The sequence below is a fragment of the Solanum pennellii genome, chromosome 1, assembly GCF_001406875.1.
Source record: "Solanum pennellii chromosome 1, SPENNV200".
In the NCBI taxonomy this organism is placed as follows: domain Eukaryota; kingdom Viridiplantae; phylum Streptophyta; class Magnoliopsida; order Solanales; family Solanaceae; genus Solanum; species Solanum pennellii.
Genome location: NC_028637.1, coordinates 90990773 through 91013621, shown reverse-complemented (window position 1 = coordinate 91013621; position 22849 = coordinate 90990773). Strand labels below are relative to the sequence as shown.

The following is a 22849-nucleotide window of genomic DNA, read 5'->3' as shown; positions in this document are numbered from 1 at the left end:
TGTAACATTCAGATATAATAACTTGCCAACTAATCTTCTGTACATTGTTGCATCTTCCAGTAACTTGTCTTCTTTATTCTCTTCATTCACATCATCATACTCTTTAGTAGTTAGTTTAACATATGGATCTAGTGGTGTACTAACTGGTTTAGCAGCACCTAATCCTACTTCAGAAATGATTTCTAAAGTATACTTCCTTTGATGCATTACAATACCTTCTTGTGACCTGGCAAACTCAATTCCAAGAAAGTATCTTAGATCTCCCAAATCCTTCATCTTGAAAGTGTTCAGTAGTATTCTCTTTGTATCCTTTATCAATCTCAGATCATTACCAGTAATCATCATGTCATCTACATATACCAGAATTACCACCAAAGATGCACCAGTCCTTTTTGTAAACAATGAGTAGTCTAGATGACTTTGAACAAAACCAAGATTAATCAGTGCCTCGTTGAGTTTTACATTCCACTGTCTAGGTGCTTGTTTCAAACCATACAAAGATTTAATGAGCTTACACACTGGTTTCTCCCCCTGCACATTAAAGCCTTTAGGAGTTTGAAAACCTTGAGGTAGTGTCATATACACTTCTTCTAGCAGATCACCCTGAAGAAATGCATTTGAAACATCCATTTGATGAACATGCCATTTCTCAGTAGCTGCAAGTGCTAATACACTTCTGATAGTGACCATTTTTACTACTGGAGAGAAGGTTTCTTGATAATCAATACCTTCTCTTTGATTGAATCCTTTGGCAACTAATCGAGCTTTAAACTTATCCACTTCACCTGAGGCTAAATACTTGATCTTGAACACCCATTTGCACCCAATAGCCTTCTTTCCTGGAGGCAATGAAACAATAGTCCAGGTGTTGTTAGCATCCAAGGCTGCAATTTCAGAAGTCATAGCTTCTACCCACCTCTGATCAGAACATGCTTCTTCAAATGTTGATGGCTCAACATTATTCCCAAACTTAGACAGAAATGTTTGGTATGATGTAGGTAAGTGATCATAAGCAACATATTTATCAATAGAGTAGGCTGGCTTGTCTCTAGACTTAAGTTTTGCAGTAGCTACATAGTCTTTCATCCATAGAGGAGCTTTACTATTCCTTGTAGACCTTCTTTGTTCAGTAGTGGACACATCTACTGTAGACATATCAGGTCCATCCTCAGTTGTAGTTGCCTTTCTAGAATCAGTAACCACATCTGCTGAGAATGTGGTAGGAAATAATTGCCATGCTGTAGAAGATGGGATTGCAAAAGGAAATGTAGATTCTCTGAACAACACATCTCTGCTAAGAAAAAAATACTTGTTCTTCAGATCATATAGTATATACCCTTTAGTATTTTCACTATAACCCATATGAACAGCAACTACACTTCTTGGTTGGAACTTATCCTGAATATACATATTCTTGGCAAAACACAAGCAACCTAATACTCTCAAATGTTGAAGTGAAGGTTGTTGCTTATGAAACTTTTCATAAGGTGATTTACCATGTAACACTGGTGTAGGTAGTCTATTTATAATGTATGCAGCACTTAAGACACAGTGTCCCCAAAATTTTATTGGAATATGCCCTTGGAACTTTATTGCTCTAGCTACCTCCAAGATGTGTTTGTGTTTTCTCTCAGCTATGCCATTCTGTTGAGGTGTATGAATACAAGTTCTTTGATGTATAATCCCTAGACTGGTAAACAACTTGTTGCATTCAGCATTCACAAACTCTGAACCATTATCAGTTCTGATTACCTGAACTTTGGAATGAAACTGAGTTTGAACTAAACAAAAGAAGTTTTGTAGCACAACACAAACATCACTTTTCAACTTGATTAGAAATAACCACAGCATTCTTGTACAATCATCAACAATTGTTACAAAGAATCTATTACCATCATATGTAGCAGTATTGAATGGCCCCCATACATCAATATGTAGCAGTTGAAAAACTTGAGTAGACATAGAACTACTATGAACAAAAGGTAGTCTATGTTGTTTTGCTAGTGGACAGATTGTGCAAGTATTTATTTCCTTGGAACATTGAGTAACTGAGAACTTGAGAACTTGTGTTAAGACACTAGGTGAGGTGTGGCCTAATCTTTGGTGCCATAGTAGAACTTTTGAATCTGATATGGATGGGAAAGTTTGAGTTTCTTTATCCTCTTCTGCTGTGAAAGACTGACTTTCTGCTTTGCCTCTACTTACTTTGTGAATAGGTAGATGATAGAGACCTGCATTTTCTCTACCAATCCCCCTCACCTGCCCACTGTAGAGGTCCTGAAATATGACAAAGTCAGGAAAGAAGGAAACAACACAATTTAGATCCTTTGTAAGCTTTGAGACTGACAGCAGATTAAACTTGAAATCAGGAATTAATAGCACATTTTCTATAGTATCTTGTGAAGTCAAATGGCAAGATCCTGTGTGAGTAACTTTGACATTGTCTCCATTTGGCAAATATACTCTTCTAGGTCTATCTGACAATACTTGCTGTTGATAATCAAGTATAGTAGGTAAGGATGTCATATGATTAGTAGCCCTTGAATCAATAATCCACCCCTGTTGTTTATTCCCTATTGTAAGTGCAATGTCATTACCTGTTGAGGATGAATAATCCTGAACTAGATTAGCATTTCCAGCATTGTTAGACTGTGAACTTGATCCTTCTGCTCCTCCTTTAGAATTTGTATGTCCAAGCATTTGAAGTATCTGACTGTACTGATCTTGGATAACACTCATTCCTCTACTATAATCACTACTAGCTACCTTTCCATTGTGACCTTGACTATAAGAGTTGCTGTTTGATCTTTCATCTCTATTAGAACTATACTCTTCAGTGTATTTTTGTTCTTGATCATTACTAACAGCATTATGAGCTGTATGAAACTGCCTTTTGTCATTCTGATTTCTTCCCCTTCCATACATTGATCCTTTCTTCCTTCTTTCAAGACCAGGAGGATATCCATGAAGTTGAAAACAAACAGCTCGAGTATGTCCTGTTCTATTACAATAATCACAATACACATTTGGATCATAGCTAGGCCTTTGTTTAGGTNAACATTAGAAGGCCTTTGTTTAGGTAGAGATGAGTTTCTGGCAGTAAACATTGCATGCAATTCCACCTGCTCACTACTAGTGGTTTGAGTGATTCTACGTTGGCTTTCTCTTTCAATCAACATTGAGTAAGCCTTATTCGGTGAAGGAAGGGGTATCATCATCAAGATCTGGCATCTAGCTTGATCATACGACTCATTTAGGCCCATAAGAAATTGCAACAACTTTTGATTGTGCATAAACGTAATGAAATTTCTAGAACCAGGACNAGCTGTAAGTTCTTTGTGTCTTGGAGAATACATTTGAAGACTTTGATAAAATCAAATAAACCAAAGCTTGGATAAAAATAAAGAGACCTATTTTTACCAACATATTTTCATCAATCTCCATATTTTTAGAGCTACTATAATTTATTTATGAATTTGAAGATAGTTTAATATGGAAGAGGAAATTTTAGAATTTTTGAGAAAATTGTATGTTGGAGACTTGTATATATAAGATTGGAAAAGAAAAAAAGTTGAGGAGTTGAAGCGTGTAACTTTCAAATTAGGGGACAATTTGGTTTTTGTATTTGACACGTTAAAGTAGTACCTTATCAAACAAACTAAAAGGCTGCATGGAATTTTTCCTACGAATTTAAGTACTCAACACACTTCTAGTCTTGTCATAAGGCGGAGTCCAAATTTTTAATTTATAAATTTTGAATCGCAATTATTTTTTTATTGCAGTATTAATATATTATTTATATTTTACTGAATAATTTTTTTAATATAAATATAATATTTAAGTTATAATAATTGAAATGTGCCGAATCTATAACGAAAGAACTGGCTGGGTCCCCATGTTGAATCCATCCCATTTTTTAGTCAACTTTAGCTATTCAATTGGTACAAGCAATTGTTAAAAAGGAATAGCAATTGGAGTTGAAAATAAAAGATTTGGTAGTTGGCAAATTGGTAAGATTTGCAACCATTCTTGACTTTGCTATGTGTACATATTGTGAATTGATGTAGATCGAGAGCATGAAGAAGAAGAAGAAGTATATTCAAAGTAATCTGGAAACTTCCCAGTCTGAAGGCTACAATTGCATTGTGTAAAAAACAGAACTAACTCCTTTCTCTACCTGCCTATCTATATATATATACATACATATAAGAAAATATAATAACAACTTTAACTAATTCCTAACTAACTTGTTTACTAATTACAATTATACCCTATTATTCAAGTAACACCTTCTTTAATACTCCCCCTCAAGTTTGAAGGCATGAACAAGTTCATTACTCCAAACTTGGATAACAAGTATTCATGTTGAGATTTTCCTAATCCTTTAGTTAGCATATCAGCTTCTTGATCCTTTGTATGTAGATACTTTGTTTCGACTAAACCTTGCTGAATCTTCTCACGTATGAAATGACAATCCAACTCAATGTGTTTTGTTCTTTCATGTAACACTGGATTAGCAGCAATTTGTATTGCTGATTTACTATCACTGTAAACACTGACTGGAGTTTGAATCTTAGCTCCCAACTCTTTGAACAACTTAACTATCCATGTAATCTCAGCTATAGCACTGGCCATACTTCTATACTCAGCTTCAGCTGAGCTTCTGGAGACTGTGGCCTGTTTCTTTGACTTCCAAGAGATCAAAGATTCTCCCATCTTCACCATAAATCCTGAAACTGATCTTCTAGTGTGTAAACAAGCTCCCCAGTCTGCATCACAGTACACCTTTAACTGTTTGGAGCTTTTACTGGACAGTAATACTCCTTGTCCTGCTTGGTTTTTAATGTATCTTACAACTTTGAGTGCAGCATTTAAATGGGATTGTTTTGGCTGATGAAGAAATTGACTAAGTGTTTGTGTAGCAAAAGCAATATCTGGTCTTGTAACATTCAGATATAATAACTTGCCAACTAATCTTCTGTACATTGTTGCATCTTCCAGTAACTTGTCTTCTTTATTCTCTTCATTCACATCATCATACTCTTTAGTAGTTAGTTTAACATATGGATCTAGTGGTGTACTAACTGGTTTAGCAGCACCTAATCCTACTTCAGAAATGATTTCTAAAGTATACTTCCTTTGATGCATTACAATACCTTCTTGTGACCTGGCAAACTCAATTCCAAGAAAGTATCTTAGATCTCCCAAATCCTTCATCTTGAAAGTGTTCAGTAGTATTCTCTTTGTATCCTTTATCAATCTCAGATCATTACCAGTAATCATCATGTCATCTACATATACCAGAATTACCACCAAAGATGCACCAGTCCTTTTTGTAAACAATGAGTAGTCTAGATGACTTTGAACAAAACCAAGATTAATCAGTGCCTCGTTGAGTTTTACATTCCACTGTCTAGGTGCTTGTTTCAAACCATACAAAGATTTAATGAGCTTACACACTGGTTTCTCCCCCTGCACATTAAAGCCTTTAGGAGTTTGAAAACCTTGAGGTAGTGTCATATACACTTCTTCTAGCAGATCACCCTGAAGAAATGCATTTGAAACATCCATTTGATGAACATGCCATTTCTCAGTAGCTGCAAGTGCTAATACACTTCTGATAGTGACCATTTTTACTACTGGAGAGAAGGTTTCTTGATAATCAATACCTTCTCTTTGATTGAATCCTTTGGCAACTAATCGAGCTTTAAACTTATCCACTTCACCTGAGGCTAAATACTTGATCTTGAACACCCATTTGCACCCAATAGCCTTCTTTCCTGGAGGCAATGAAACAATAGTCCAGGTGTTGTTAGCATCCAAGGCTGCAATTTCAGAAGTCATAGCTTCTACCCACCTCTGATCAGAACATGCTTCTTCAAATGTTGATGGCTCAACATTATTCCCAAACTTAGACAGAAATGTTTGGTATGATGTAGGTAAGTGATCATAAGCAACATATTTATCAATAGAGTAGGCTGGCTTGTCTCTAGACTTAAGTTTTGCAGTAGCTACATAGTCTTTCATCCATAGAGGAGCTTTACTATTCCTTGTAGACCTTCTTTGTTCAGTAGTGGACACATCTACTGTAGACATATCAGGTCCATCCTCAGTTGTAGTTGCCTTTCTAGAATCAGTAACCACATCTGCTGAGAATGTGGTAGGAAATAATTGCCATGCTGTAGAAGATGGGATTGCAAAAGGAAATGTAGATTCTCTGAACAACACATCTCTGCTAAGAAAAAAATACTTGTTCTTCAGATCATATAGTATATACCCTTTAGTATTTTCACTATAACCCATATGAACAGCAACTACACTTCTTGGTTGGAACTTATCCTGAATATACATATTCTTGGCAAAACACAAGCAACCTAATACTCTCAAATGTTGAAGTGAAGGTTGTTGCTTATGAAACTTTTCATAAGGTGATTTACCATGTAACACTGGTGTAGGTAGTCTATTTATAATGTATGCAGCACTTAAGACACAGTGTCCCCAAAATTTTATTGGAATATGCCCTTGGAACTTTATTGCTCTAGCTACCTCCAAGATGTGTTTGTGTTTTCTCTCAGCTATGCCATTCTGTTGAGGTGTATGAATACAAGTTCTTTGATGTATAATCCCTAGACTGGTAAACAACTTGTTGCATTCAGCATTCACAAACTCTGAACCATTATCAGTTCTGATTACCTGAACTTTGGAATGAAACTGAGTTTGAACTAAACAAAAGAAGTTTTGTAGCACAACACAAACATCACTTTTCAACTTGATTAGAAATAACCACAGCATTCTTGTACAATCATCAACAATTGTTACAAAGAATCTATTACCATCATATGTAGCAGTATTGAATGGCCCCCATACATCAATATGTAGCAGTTGAAAAACTTGAGTAGACATAGAACTACTATGAACAAAAGGTAGTCTATGTTGTTTTGCTAGTGGACAGATTGTGCAAGTATTTATTTCCTTGGAACATTGAGTAACTGAGAACTTGAGAACTTGTGTTAAGACACTAGGTGAGGTGTGGCCTAATCTTTGGTGCCATAGTAGAACTTTTGAATCTGATATGGATGGGAAAGTTTGAGTTTCTTTATCCTCTTCTGCTGTGAAAGACTGACTTTCTGCTTTGCCTCTACTTACTTTGTGAATAGGTAGATGATAGAGACCTGCATTTTCTCTACCAATCCCCCTCACCTGCCCACTGTAGAGGTCCTGAAATATGACAAAGTCAGGAAAGAAGGAAACAACACAATTTAGATCCTTTGTAAGCTTTGAGACTGACAGCAGATTAAACTTGAAATCAGGAATTAATAGCACATTTTCTATAGTATCTTGTGAAGTCAAATGGCAAGATCCTGTGTGAGTAACTTTGACATTGTCTCCATTTGGCAAATATACTCTTCTAGGTCTATCTGACAATACTTGCTGTTGATAATCAAGTATAGTAGGTAAGGATGTCATATGATTAGTAGCCCTTGAATCAATAATCCACCCCTGTTGTTTATTCCCTATTGTAAGTGCAATGTCATTACCTGTTGAGGATGAATAATCCTGAACTAGATTAGCATTTCCAGCATTGTTAGACTGTGAACTTGATCCTTCTGCTCCTCCTTTAGAATTTGTATGTCCAAGCATTTGAAGTATCTGACTGTACTGATCTTGGATAACACTCATTCCTCTACTATAATCACTACTAGCTACCTTTCCATTGTGACCTTGACTATAAGAGTTGCTGTTTGATCTTTCCTCTCTATTAGAACTATACTCTTCAGTGTATTTTTGTTCTTGATCATTACTAACAGCATTATGAGCTGTATGAAACTGCCTTTTGTCATTCTGATTTCTTCCCCTTCCATACATTGATCCTTTCTTCCTTCTTTCAAGACCAGGAGGATATCCATGAAGTTGAAAACAAACAGCTCGAGTATGTCCTGTTCTATTACAATAATCACAATACACATTTGGATCATAGCTAGGCCTTTCTTTAGGTAGAGATGAGTTTCTGGCAGTAAACATTGCATGCAATTCCACTTGCTCACTACTAGTGGTTTGGGTGATTTTACGTTGGCTTTCTCTTTCAATCAACATTGAGTAAGCCTTATTCAGTGAAGGAAGGGGTATCATCATCAAGATCTGGCCTCTAGCTTGATCATACGACTCATTTAGTCCCATAAGAAATTGCAACAACTTTTGATTGTGCATAAACGTAATGAAATTTCTAGAACCAGGACACTCACAACTAGACATGGGAACCAAGCTATCATACTCTACCCACAGCTCCCTCAATCTAGAAAAATATACAGATATAGTGCCCATACCTTGACTGATTGTAGCAATTTCTTTGTGTAACTGATAGATTCGACTCCCATCCACTTTATCATATCTTTCACATAGTTCCTTCCATACTTCTGCTGCATTAGTTGAGTAAACAATTCTACTAAGCAGCTCTTTTGATACACAATTCATAATCCATGATAGAACAATGGCATTGCATCGTTCCCACAGATTCTTTAAGTTTTCTCCATATGCTTCCTTCTTGCAAGATCCATCGATGAATCCTAGCTTGTTTCTTCCTAGAATAGCTATTTTCATAGCTCTGCTCCATACTGAGAAGTTCTCTGATCCAGATAGCTGGNTTCTGATCCAGATAGCTGGATCGAAATCAACATAACACCTGAGTTATCAATGTTATTCAGGAACAATGGATGATTATGACTCAACTTTTCTGGGAGTTCATTGTCAACGACTGCCATTGCTGCTGCTTCAATCTTCCAGAACTAATTTGACCAAGCTTTGATTGAATTTACTGCACAAGCTCTGATACCATGTGAATTGATGTAGATCGAGAGCATGAAGAAGAAGAAGAAGTATATTCAAAGTAATCTGGAAANGTACATATTGTGAATTGATGTAGATCGAGAGCATGAAGAAGAAGAAGAAGTATATTCAAAGTAATCTGGAAACTTCCCAGTCTGAAGGCTACAATTGCATTGTGTAAAAAACAGAACTAACTCCTTTCTCTACCTGCCTATCTATATATATATACATACATATAAGAAAATATAATAACAACTTTAACTAATTCCTAACTAACTTGTTTACTAATTACAATTATACCCTATTATTCAAGTAACACCTTCTTTAATACTCCCCCTCAAGTTTGAAGGCATGAACAAGTTCATTACTCCAAACTTGGATAACAAGTATTCATGTTGAGATTTTCCTAATCCTTTAGTTAGCATATCAGCTTCTTGATCCTTTGTATGTAGATACTTTGTTTCAACTAAACCTTGCTGAATCTTCTCACGTATGAAATGACAATCCAACTCAATGTGTTTTGTTCTTTCATGTAACACTGGATTAGCAGCAATTTGTATTGCTGATTTACTATCACTGTAAACACTGACTGGAGTTTGAATCTTAGCTCCCAACTCTTTGAACAACTTAACTATCCATGTAATCTCAGCTATAGCACTGGCCATACTTCTATACTCAGCTTCAGCTGAGCTTCTGGAGACTGTGGCCTGTTTCTTTGACTTCCAAGAGATCAAAGATTCTCCCATCTTCACCATAAATCCTGAAACTGATCTTCTAGTGTGTAAACAAGCTCCCCGGTCTGCATCACAGTACACCTTTAACTGTTTGGAGCTTTTACTGGACAGTAATACTCCTTGTCCTGCTTGGTTTTTAATGTATCTTACAACTTTGAGTGCAGCATTTAAATGGGATTGTTTTGGCTGATGAAGAAATTGACTAAGTGTTTGTGTAGCAAAAGCAATATCTGGTCTTGTAACATTCAGATATAATAACTTGCCAACTAATCTTCTGTACATTGTTGCATCTTCCAGTAACTTGTCTTCTTTATTCTCTCCATTCACATCATCATACTCTTTAGTAGTTAGTTTAACATATGGATCTAGTGGTGTACTAACTGGTTTAGCAGCACCTAATCCTACTTCAGAAATGATTTCTAAAGTATACTTCCTTTGATGCATTACAATACCTTCTTGTGACCTGGCAAACTCAATTCCAAGAAAGTATCTTAGATCTCCCAAATCCTTCATCTTGAAAGTGTTCAGTAGTATTCTCTTTGTATCCTTTATTAATCTCAGATCATTACCAGTAATCATCATGTCATCTACATATACCAGAATTACCACCAAAGATGCACCAGTCCTTTTTGTAAACAATGAGTAGTCTAGATGACTTTGAACAAAACCAAGATTAATCAGTGCCTCTGTGAGTTTTACATTCCACTGTCTAGGTGCTTGTTTCAAACCATACAAAGATTTAATGAGCTTACACACTGGTTTCTCCCCCTGCACATTAAAGCCTTTAGGAGTTTGAAAACCTTGAGGTAGTGTCATATACACTTCTTCTAGCAGATCACCCTGAAGAAATGCATTTGAAACATCCATTTGATGAACATGCCATTTCTCAGTAGCTGCAAGTGCTAATACACTTCTGATAGTGACCATTTTTACTACTGGAGAGAAGGTTTCTTGATAATCAATACCTTCTCTTTGATTGAATCCTTTGGCAACTAATCGAGCTTTAAACTTATCCACTTCACCTGAGGCTAAATACTTGATCTTGAACACCCATTTGCACCCAATAGCCTTCTTTCCTGGAGGCAATGAAACAATAGTCCAGGTGTTGTTAGCATCCAAGGCTGCAATTTCAGAAGTCATAGCTTCTACCCACCTCTGATCAGAACATGCTTCTTCAAATGTTGATGGCTCAACATTATTCCCAAACTTAGACAGAAATGTTTGGTATGATGTAGGTAAGTGATCATAAGCAACATATTTATCAATAGAGTAGGCTGGCTTGTCTCTAGACTTAAGTTTTGCAGTAGCTACATAGTCTTTCATCCATAGAGGAGCTTTACTATTCCTTGTAGACCTTCTTTGTTCAGTAGTGGACACATCTACTGTAGACATATCAGGTCCATCCTCAGTTGTAGTTGCCTTTCTAGAATCAGTAACCACATCTGCTGAGAATGTGGTAGGAAATAATTGCCATGCTGTAGAAGATGGGATTGCAAAAGGAAATGTAGATTCTCTGAACAACACATCTCTGCTAAGAAAAAAATACTTGTTCTTCAGATCATATAGTATATACCCTTTAGTATTTTCACTATAACCCATATGAACAGCAACTACACTTCTTGGTTGGAACTTATCCTGAATATACATATTCTTGGCAAAACACAAGCAACCTAATACTCTCAAATGTTGAAGTGAAGGTTGTTGCTTATGAAACTTTTCATAAGGTGATTTACCATGTAACACTGGTGTAGGTAGTCTATTTATAATGTATGCAGCACTTAAGACACAGTGTCCCCAAAATTTTATTGGAATATGCCCTTGGAACTTTATTGCTCTAGCTACCTCCAAGATGTGTTTGTGTTTTCTCTCAGCTATGCCATTCTGTTGAGGTGTATGAATACAAGTTCTTTGATGTATAATCCCTAGACTGGTAAACAACTTGTTGCATTCAGCATTCACAAACTCTGAACCATTATCAGTTCTGATTACCTGAACTTTGGAATGAAACTGAGTTTGAACTAAACAAAAGAAGTTTTGTAGCACAACACAAACATCACTTTTCAACTTGATTAGAAATAACCACAGCATTCTTGTACAATCATCAACAATTGTTACAAAGAATCTATTACCATCATATGTAGCAGTATTGAATGGCCCCCATACATCAATATGTAGCAGTTGAAAAACTTGAGTAGACATAGAACTACTATGAACAAAAGGTAGTCTATGTTGTTTTGCTAGTGGACAGATTGTGCAAGTATTTATTTCCTTGGAACATTGAGTAACTGAGAACTTGAGAACTTGTGTTAAGACACTAGGTGAGGTGTGGCCTAATCTTTGGTGCCATAGTAGAACTTTTGAATCTGATATGGATGGGAAAGTTTGAGTTTCTTTATCCTCTTCTGCTGTGAAAGACTGACTTTCTGCTTTGCCTCTACTTACTTTGTGAATAGGTAGATGATAGAGACCTGCATTTTCTCTACCAATCCCCCTCACCTGCCCACTGTAGAGGTCCTGAAATATGACAAAGTCAGGAAAGAAGGAAACAACACAATTTAGATCCTTTGTAAGCTTTGAGACTGACAGCAGATTAAACTTGAAATCAGGAATTAATAGCACATTTTCTATAGTATCTTGTGAAGTCAAATGGCAAGATCCAGTGTGAGTAACTTTGACATTGTCTCCATTTGGCAAATATACTCTTCTAGGTCTATCTGACAATACTTGTTGTTGATAATCAAGTATAGTAGGTAAGGATGTCATATGATTAGTAGCCCCTGAATCAATAATCCACCCCTGTTGTTTATTCCCTACTGTAAGTGCAATGTCATTACCTGTTGAGGATGAATAATCCTGAACTAGATTAGCATTTCCAGCATTGTTAGACTGTGAACTTGATCCTTCTGCTCCTCCTTTAGAATTTGTATGTCCAAGCATTTGAAGTATCTGACTGTACTGATCTTGGATAACACTCATTCCTCTACTATAATCACTACTAGCTACCTTTCCATTGTGATCTTGACTATAAGAGTTGTTGTTTGATCTTTCCTCTCTATTAGAACTATACTCTTCAGTGTATTTTTGTTCTTGATCATTACTAACAGCATTATGAGCTGTATGAAACTGCCTTTTGTCATTCTGATTTCTTCCCCTTCCATACATTGATCCTTTCTTCCTTCTTTCAAGACCAGGAGGATATCCATGAAGTTGAAAACAAACAGCTCGAGTATGTCCTGTTCTATTACAATAATCACAATACACATTTGGATCATAGCTAGGAACATTAGAAGGCCTTTGTTTAGGTAGAGATGAGTTTCTGGCAGTAAACATTGCATGCAATTCCACCTGCTCACTACTAGTGGTTTGAGTGATTCTACGTTGGCTTTCTCTTTCAATCAACATTGAGTAAGCCTTATTCGGTGAAGGAAGGGGTATCATCATCAAGATCTGGCATCTAGCTTGATCATACGACTCATTTAGGCCCATAAGAAATTGCAACAACTTTTGATTGTGCATAAACGTAATGAAATTTCTAGAACCAGGACACTCACAACTAGACATGGGAACCAAGCTATCATACTCTACCCACAGCTCCCTCAATCTAGAAAAATATACAGATATAGTGCCCATACCTTGACTGATTGTAGCAATTTCTTTGTGTAATTGATAGATTCGACTCCCATCCACTTTATCATATCTTTCACATAGTTCCTTCCATACTTCTGCTGCATTAGTTGAGTAAACAATTCTACTAAGCAGCTCTTTTGATACACAATTCATAATCCATGATAGAACAATGGCATTGCATCGTTCCCACAGATTCTTTAAGTTTTCTCCATATGCTTCCTTCTTGCAAGATCCATCGATGAATCCTAGCTTGTTTCTTCCTAGAATAGCTATTTTCATAGCTCTGCTCCATACTGAGAAGTTTTCTGATCCAGATAGCTGGATCGAAATCAACATAACACCTGAGTTATCAATGTTATTCAGGAACAATGGATGATTATGACTCAACTTTTCTGGGAGTTCATTGTCAACGACTGCCATTGCTGCTGCTTCAATCTTCCAGAACTAATTTGACCAAGCTTTGATTGAATTTACTGCACAAGCTCTGATACCATGTGAATTGATGTAGATCGAGAGCATGAAGAAGAAGAAGAAGTATATTCAAAGTAATCTGGAAACTTCCCAGTCTGAAGGCTACAATTGCATTGTGTAAAAAACAGAACTAACTCCTTTCTCTACCTGCCTATCTATATATATATACATACATATAAGAAAATATAATAACAACTTTAACTAATTCCTAACTAACTTGTTTACTAATTACAATTATACCCTATTATTCAAGTAACACCTTCTTTAATACATATGTCATTAGTGACATAGACATGGTTTTATCCTTCTATAAATAGAGCATTCTTGCTCATTTGTAGAACACACCAAGTTAGAGAGAAAAACCATTTTGAGAGCAAAGTGAGGTATTCCATAGACTATACAAGAAAATAGTCTGTGAAGAAAAATAGAGTGTGAGCGATATTTTAGTAAGACGGAAACCAAAAGAGTGTTGTTCCTTTTGAGTGTGTAGTAGTCACTTTGAGTATTGTATTCGTGACTACACAGTGTAAAATTCCTTACTATAGTAATATCAATTGCTCCTCTTTGTCCGTGGTTTTTTCCCTTATTCAGAAGGGTTTCCACGTAAAATTCTTGGTGTCGTTATTTTCCCATTTTATTTCCATTACTTTTACCATATATATTTTTGTGCTTGTCCGCGTTTTCCCAACACCCCATGCAGTTCTTGATCTCATATATCATGATATATTACTACTTCCCTCCGTTTCATTTTACTTTGATTGTATTGAGTTCACCATATATATATTTTTAAGAAATTAAGTATTTCTTAGGAATTCATTTTATTAAATTAATTTTATTAAATGATAAAATTATGATTTAGAAATCTAAATTTTACTATTGCGATAATATTGAAAGAAATAAATAATTTTCTATTGATGTGTTAAAATAAATAAGTTAAAAAATAATCTATTTATTTTTCAATAGAAGTATGAAATAAAATGAAATAGATAAAGTATTGATTAATTAAAAAAAGAAACGTGTGTATTTGTTAATGTGTTTTAACTTGAGGAAGCATTAGTAGAGGCTCTAATTTGTTAATTCAGGACATAAGTGAATTCTTTTAACTATATCTGTTATATTTACATTAAAAAAAATAACTTTAAATATGAATATATAGAAACAAAAAATATAGTGAACAATAATGTGAGATGAACATGTCCAAAAGAGGATTCTGGAATTATCTGGTACATAACCAATTTTCAACGATTTGGAAAATTAAATATTAATTTTCTCTTACACATTTGGGCCCCCTGTTGAACCACATAGTGCTACATTTATCTCAATAATTATCAACATGATCATATTCAATCTAGAAAAAAAAGAACTAAATAAAAAAAATTCAATTTCACAAATTTATGTTGGAGGTGGGAAAACTTGAGCTCCTTGATAAAATAAATAAACAAAGTGATTTGAATAGGTAATTTCCATGAAATAGGATTTGCTTGACCATCACAATTTATTAATAACAGAAAGGTCCTTAATAAAATAAAATAAAACACTTTTAAACAATCATATGTTGCTTTAACGCCTAAATAGCCTCATTATTTAAACTTATTGCGTAGCAATCAACTTACGTGTTATCTATGTAGAAAAAATATCACGTGAATTTAATTATAGACACGTATATATTATTATATATTACGTATACTTAAACTTATAACTGCCTGGCTTTAATAAGTGGATAAAATGAAAGTTTTCATGAATTTCGTGACCATCAAGATGAGTCATGTTTTAGGCTAGCTGCTGCTAATTTTTTAAGCTCACGATTTAATTATTTTATAATGGTCAAATTTAATCATCTAATTTTACTTTTTAATATTAATTGTATGGGTGTTAGAAGAGGAGTTGGTATCAGATTGATAAACATATTAATTAATAAAAAATTGAAATCGCTGCCTCAGCAGCGATTTTACTTTTTCAGATGAGGTAAGTCGCTGCGCCTGTAGCGATTTTATCGTTTTGGTTAATATAAATTTTATATACCGTTTTGAAATTTTTGTTAAAATTTTGTACCGTTTTAGTTTCGGACTCATTAAATAAATAGGCATAGACATACCTAACTTTTCAATAGTATGTTTTATTAATTAAGGGTTAGTAACACATGACTTGCATGCTTTTTAACTCAAGTTCTAGGAAATTGAGTGTAACTATGATAAAATATGGGTGAAAATAGACAAATTTATAGTGTCAAATAGAATTGGTCGAGTCAAGTACTTTAGAAACTTAAAATGAATCATTGAGGAACAGGTAGGAGCTTGACGCAGAGTACTTAGGATAAAACAAACTTTTTGAAAAATGTTTAAAAAAATAAAATAGGACGGATCAAAATTTAGCAGGTCAAGGCATAATTGTTAAGAAGTACCACGTCACTAGAGGAATGAAAAATTGATCTCCTTATATATATGAAATAGGACAAACCTCCTCTCATGAACTAGTTTTTGCTGTTGAGTTAGGCTCGGATGTCGTATCTTTACATGGTATAAGAGTCAGTCTTAAATCAATTCGTTGTTCACTCGTGTTGGGCAACATTTAGAAGTGTTCATAGTTGAGGTGTGGGCGTGCAGCGGAATGTTTAGAAGTCGCATATCGATAGAGGAATGAAAAATCGATCTCCTTATATAGACCTGAACAATCATCCTTTCGTAAGCTAATTTTTGAAATTAAGTTAGATCGAAATGTCATATCTTTACTGTAACCTGTCCTAACCAGCCCATAGACATTCCATCTAGTTAGTAGTTGAGCTATGACACTTCTAGGGTCGTGATTGACCCAGCATTAATCTTCCCTTGTGATGTAGTGTTAAAGTAACTTTTGTCCACGGCATATTAATTAGTTAGAATAGACAAAAGCATCAACAACTACAAGTAGGACGACATACCAATCCAATTTTAAATGGTTTAATAAGTCGTGTTACATGTAAATCCAACTTTTGAATTATTTCATCTATTTCAAAATCTTTCACGTTTTTCACTTCTTCAGAATATTTATTTAAATAAGTGAAGTTGATAATTATGTTATAATATTTTTTTTTCATTATTACAAGAAATTGCCTGGATATCTCAAAGTTAAATTCCAACGATACTATGCTCGAGTATAAGTCCATTTAATTTTGTTCCAATCATGATGAATCTTACTAGAGATACACGTGTCTGTAAGTCATTGTAGCGTGTTACCCTATATATATAGGTCGATATAGTGTATACAAACTTATTCGAACACTAATATAATTCAATACATTTAAAAATGAAAAAAAGTTTGCAACTTAAATAATTCAACATGCATATAGCTAAGAGTATCAAAAGACAAATCAATCCAAGTCCAATTTTGATCTGAAAGTTTTATTGCAACACAACAAAAATGATAGAGAGACAACAAGTTACCACGTAACAAGATTTTAACTAGACAAATTTTCGTTATATGTACCTTATGCGTTATGACATATATATGGTAAAACGCTTAAAATTTTTTAGATACAACCCAAATTAATCCAGTAGTTATGGGCTAATTATGGCTTTTTAAAAAACTTAGATAACGACTAGTACCTACTCAACCTCCATAATTACCATATTTGCAAATTAAGAACCACAACATGTAGGCCAAGGATGATATTTTTAATTTTTAATTGTGATTAATTAGTGATGATCCTTTTAGGATATATGTGGTTAGTCAGCTGTCAAAGTCGCAAATCAACAACCATCTTGCATGCCTTGTCAGGGGAAATTAAATAAAAACATACGATCGTTTATTTAATCTTGATTAAAATAGTGTACGTTTCATACTAAACCTTCTACAGTACGTTGCTATTTTCTTATGGACCTAATTAATAATCAACTTATCATTGAAAAGGAAATACAAAACAAAAAGAACTTAATTACAATCCGAGATTAAATTTAATTCGATTAATATAGAGTAATCAAAACAGACATCGTTTAAATTTCTACAATTACCAACCGACATATAATTTACACGATTTAAAATGAGAGAACATTATGCATCCCAAATTAACACCAACTAATTTGATTTAACTATCCATGAACAAATCAAAGAATACAAAAACAGTTCACATAAGCAAAAACTTTACTAATTGTTATCTTTGAATAATTTGAAAGACTTAGAAGACTTCAACTGATGATCTTTGAAGGAAGAGGGAGATGGCTCACCGCCGACAGGTAAGTCGGCGAGTGCAGCAGCAATCCGGCGAATACTTAAAGAACGAACTGTTTTAAAGCTGTATGATCTTTGTGTCTTGGAGAATACGTTTGAAGATTTTGATAGAATCAAATAAACCAAACCTTGGACTAAAATAAATAGTCCTACTTTGATCAACATATGTTCATCGATCATCATTGCTGGTATAGACTACGTACAATAGATTCTTAGAAAAAAAATAATTTTTTTCGAGAGAAAAAGGAAGTTGTTGAGAGATAATATGAGAAAAATGGTACGTAAAAGATGTGTATATATAGAAGAAAAATGAAACTTGTGACTTTCAAATTAGGCAACAATTTAGGCGCCACTTGCCAGCTCAGCCATTGACATGGTGAAGAAGCAACTTGAAAAGTAAAAAGGACTACGCGGAAATTTCCATCAAATTTGACCACATGTTTTCTCTATCAAGTTTTATTATTTAAAAAAAAAATTGTTGGAACAAAATAGCAACAATTTTCAATTGTCCCTTCTAAGAAACAAGAAAATAAATTAATTATAAAATTCATAAGTTCAATTTAATTACGGAATTTAGAATTTTTTGTATTTATTATGTATAAATCTTCGTAGTGAGTTTGAGTAATTAATTAATAATCTGTTATAATTAGATAATTTTAATTGATATTAAATCTTAACTTCTTTTTCACTCCTTATATATAACTTAAATGATTATTCTTTTTCTTTTACTGGAAGGGAGAAAGGGGTAAAATAATTATTATGTTGAAAATTTGTGTAAGTAAGCCCAATACTATAATTAATGAGTTGATGAAATGGGAGTACTTGACCATCGAGATTAATAACAGAAAGTTCCTCAATATAACAATAAGTGTGCTTTTTAACAGCCATTTGTTGCTTTAACGCATAAATAAATTGCCAACTTGTTTAAAATTGCTTCAAAGAGTGGATAAAATGAAGTCGTCACTGAACATGCACTTCGTCATGGATTACGGTGACCGCTAATTTTATATGCTTAACATATTGATCATCTAGTTGCCACGGTTCAATTTTCTTTTCTCGGTATTTGTAGATTATAAAATTTTATAGGATTCAAAAAAGTTTCCATCCTAAATTCTAACTCACGCACATATAGAGGTTAATAATTCAATTAAAAGAACATCTCGCACATTTAAGACTTTAAATATTTATAAAAAATTTAAGACGATCAAATTTTATTTTTCTCAAAATCTATCTGATGATCAATTATATCAAAAAAATGTCCAAATTACCATCCAATAGGTGTCGTAATAGATAATTTTGCATGGTCATGTGCTCCTTTAACTGCACATGTTTGATCGATTTTTTTTTTAACTTTATGATTTAAAATAAGCTATACGGATTATATGATTAATTTTATCAAGTGTAATATAATAATTCTACTATTTGCTATTCATGAACTTTTTCCCAATTAGCTAAATGTAAATTTTGACCCAAAAATAAAATGTATTTTTCTAATCAATTTCATAACATTATTAAAAATCAAATTATTTATAAATAAGAGAACATAATAATTAGGACAGAATAAAGAAAAATATGTTATGGAGTATCAAATTTGACCGAGTAGTAAAGTCAAACTTTAACGAGTTAGAAAAATGGATAAGATTATTAATAAGATATCGATCATGACCATTTCTTCGGACATTATTCTTGGTCAGTTCAACATATCCAATATAATGGCATATGTTGATATGAAAATAACAACATGCACAAAAGGGAACAAATCCAATCACCATAAGCCACAAAAATGTCAAAGATATGTATGGGTCAATAATGTTTTCTTCTAAGAATTTCATATGAATTCGTTGTAAATTAAGATGAGATTGAAATGTTCTCTTTAATTAATTCTAAAATTAACTTGACCCAACGATTATTGACCAACATATAATGTGAAATACATTGAACTATTGATCTGGTTGAATTAGATCAGTTGGTTGAGTTCTTACCTCAAATGCAATTACAAGTATTAGATAACTCATTTTTATTCGAAGGCATATATATTTATCTTTTAGAAACCATTAAATTAGGAGCACACCACAAGGAGATGTCAAAGTTGAAATTAAACAACAAAAAGAGGAACTTATTGCAAAAAGAAATCGAAAGCGGTTAGGCAGGAAGCTTAGAAGCTTCGAGATCAGCAGCTTGCTTAATCAAACTCTGTTCACTATCATCAAGCGCCATTTGAATCGGCGATGAACCAAGTCCATCAGCGATCGCCAGCATAATTTTCCTCATCTCGTTCCCAAATTCCTCTCGGTCGACAGTGCCGTTGTGGTCGCAATCGAACTTCTCGAAAATGGAATCGTAGAGGTCGGTGAGTTCCTCCGCCGTGGCGGCGACGTCGACGCCGAAGTGAGATTCAATGAGATGGAGAGATTCGAAGGCTTTGCGGAGCTCGGATCGTGACAAAACGCCGTCGTTATTGAGGTCCAAATCGGTAAATCCCTTATCAATTGACTTTGTGAAAGCCGCTTCGTCGTTAACGAAATCTCGAATTGTTGATCCGTCGATAATCACCACTCCCATTTTTGTTTAATTTTTTGAACTGTTTGAGAAATTGTTTCTTATGATTATGTGGTACTGATGCAAGTGATAGGGGAAATTGGAATAGGATTTATGGTTGAGGAATTATGCCAATTTGTTAAATTAATTTGAATGTAAAAACTACGCCAACATATTTTTAAGATAAAGATATACTTTGCGAAAGTATAAACAGTCGGTGGATACCTTGTCATTAGAGCATGAATATATCATATTATGGCACGTGGTTCTCTCCCTTGATTTTCTATTACCACTACTTTTTTTATGTTGGTTCCAATTTGAGTTTTTAGGTAAAATATAAACCTAAAGTACGTTGTTATATTATATAAGTGAACAAAAAATATTATTGAATTATCTAAAAAGTTTGCAATTATTATTATTCTTTTTAAAGAAATTCACGTCGTTAATTAAAAAAAATGTCAAGTCTAATGAATATATACATGGTTAAGCTAGTCAAGTTAAGTGATTTATTTAATTTTTAGAAATTGAGGGTTTAAATCATATTCAGACAAAAATATATTTCGACTCTAAATATTATTTGTAAAATATTTATCAAATGCTACTCCAACATTTTTTTTATTTTTATAACTAAATGCCTATTAATTTCACTAAATTTTTAGCATTTCTATAAATTGTATGGAATGCGAATTACATTGTATATATAATACATACACTCAAAGTATTTTATTAAAGAAAATATCTAACTAGTTGGACGTAATATTTTTAAATGATTTTTTTTCATAGTCCTTCTAACAATCGAAACCTATTGTATAAATATTTCAAAACTTAATATTGTTGTAAGTCAATCAATTACTTGATGATGCAAAAAACATATAAACTAACGATATACAAAATTTAAATCATGAGAATGGAAGCTTCATTTTATATCTATACCCTTATTCTTTTTAAGTAACTTTGATATTTTCAACGTTTCCAAAACATGGCCAACTTAAAAATATTTTTTTATTGATTTTATCAGCTTCTTAACAAAAATATACTCAAGAATAATTCCTGTTATTTTTTGGATAGTATAAGAATATCTTTTGTTCACTAAAATAATATAAGGATGTACATTAAATTTTTTGAATTGTAATTGAGAGATATTTTTCGCCAAAAGCTCTTCCAATTTTATTTAATATTTATATTAAAATTTGATCATTTTGAATTCGTATTATCTAATAAAAAATCTTTCTATCATTTTTTTTTATATTCATAGCTCAACTCGCTATCTTTAAATAAGGAAAAAATAATCCCGCTCAAAGCACCATAGTCTATGGGTATATCTTTTTCGTTTTATTAAATGAGAGAATATTTGTTCTAAGTAGAAGATGTGCAATGGTGTAAGTAATTAGGATTGAGGACAACCACTACTTTTTATAATCAATTAATACTATCCCCTCCGCCCCAAAAAAGCTATATATTTCTTAATATTGATAAATATATATACACTAAAATTACTAATATTTTATTGAGGTTCCACTTATTTGATAAAAAAATATGTCAAAGATTCATTTTTTATTAAAAAATCTATTTATTTTATTAATAATTTTGAAAATTGTAAAGCTTTTCATATTTTAAAAACTTTCGTGTCAAAACATATATCGCATAAATTAAAAAAGAGAAAAAAGTTTTTTTTTCTATTGGTGTTTATTTGGTATTCGGAATCCTATTAGAGCCCAGTTAAATTTGGATCGCACTGCAAGATTCATTTGAAGGTGTGACTTTCAATATATTTTTCTCCATATCGAGATTTAAATATGAACTCTTTGATCAAAGATAAAATAGTTTCAGAATTGCACCATAATCCATGTTAACGGAGAGAATAGAATTTCACTATGGCTTCTTGAAATTGCATATTTTAATGTACGTACAATTTTAATCCAATTTTTCCTCCACGGCGACGAGGATTCAAACACAAGATGATAGTGTAAATACTATTATTCAACATCAAGTTAGAATATTTTTGGTTACTTTCTCCAAATTTTTATTTAAATGCTCTTAGACTTTCCGACTGACTTTTCTTGTAGCATATATTCTCTTCAGTTTAATTTATTCTTATTATATCTCTATTAAGAAAATGAAACAATAGGGGTGCGTGTTTGGCAGGAAAGAAAATGTTTTTTGAAAAAAGAAAAAGTAGATTTTAAACTTATTTTTTTTATGTTTGCTTGGTGAATTTTTAAACTTTGTTGGTGAATGAAATATATTTTTCAGAAAATATCTTTTATTCATGGATTGAGACTAGAAAATACTCTTTAGAAAAATAAATTCTGATCCAATAATAGATGTAGGATCTGATCTTGATATCCAAACTAGGACACGATCCCAATAATCATTTCAAAACTTTCGATCCTGAAAATATTTTTCAAAAAACATTTTTTAAAAAAATAAAATTACAAGGTGCAATGCTGGTG

General features: G+C 33.3%; 2 protein-coding genes across 2 annotated transcripts; both read right to left on the bottom strand.

Annotated features, from left to right (window-relative positions):
* Positions 1 to 17565: 17565 nt before the first annotated feature.
* LOC107029291 lies at positions 17566 to 18108 on the bottom strand. The gene has a single exon (XM_015230678.2). The coding sequence runs from the start codon at positions 18039 to 18041 to the stop codon at positions 17775 to 17777; it is 267 nt and encodes an 88-aa protein (XP_015086164.1). The 5' UTR covers positions 18042 to 18108; the 3' UTR covers positions 17566 to 17774.
* Positions 18109 to 19725: 1617 nt separating this feature from the next.
* Positions 19726 to 20622, bottom strand: LOC107027253. Its single transcript, XM_015228439.2, has one exon. It carries the CDS (start codon positions 20418 to 20420, stop codon positions 20001 to 20003), a length of 420 nt encoding a protein of 139 aa, XP_015083925.1. The 5' UTR covers positions 20421 to 20622; the 3' UTR covers positions 19726 to 20000.
* Between the last annotated feature and the right edge of the window lie 2227 nt (positions 20623 to 22849).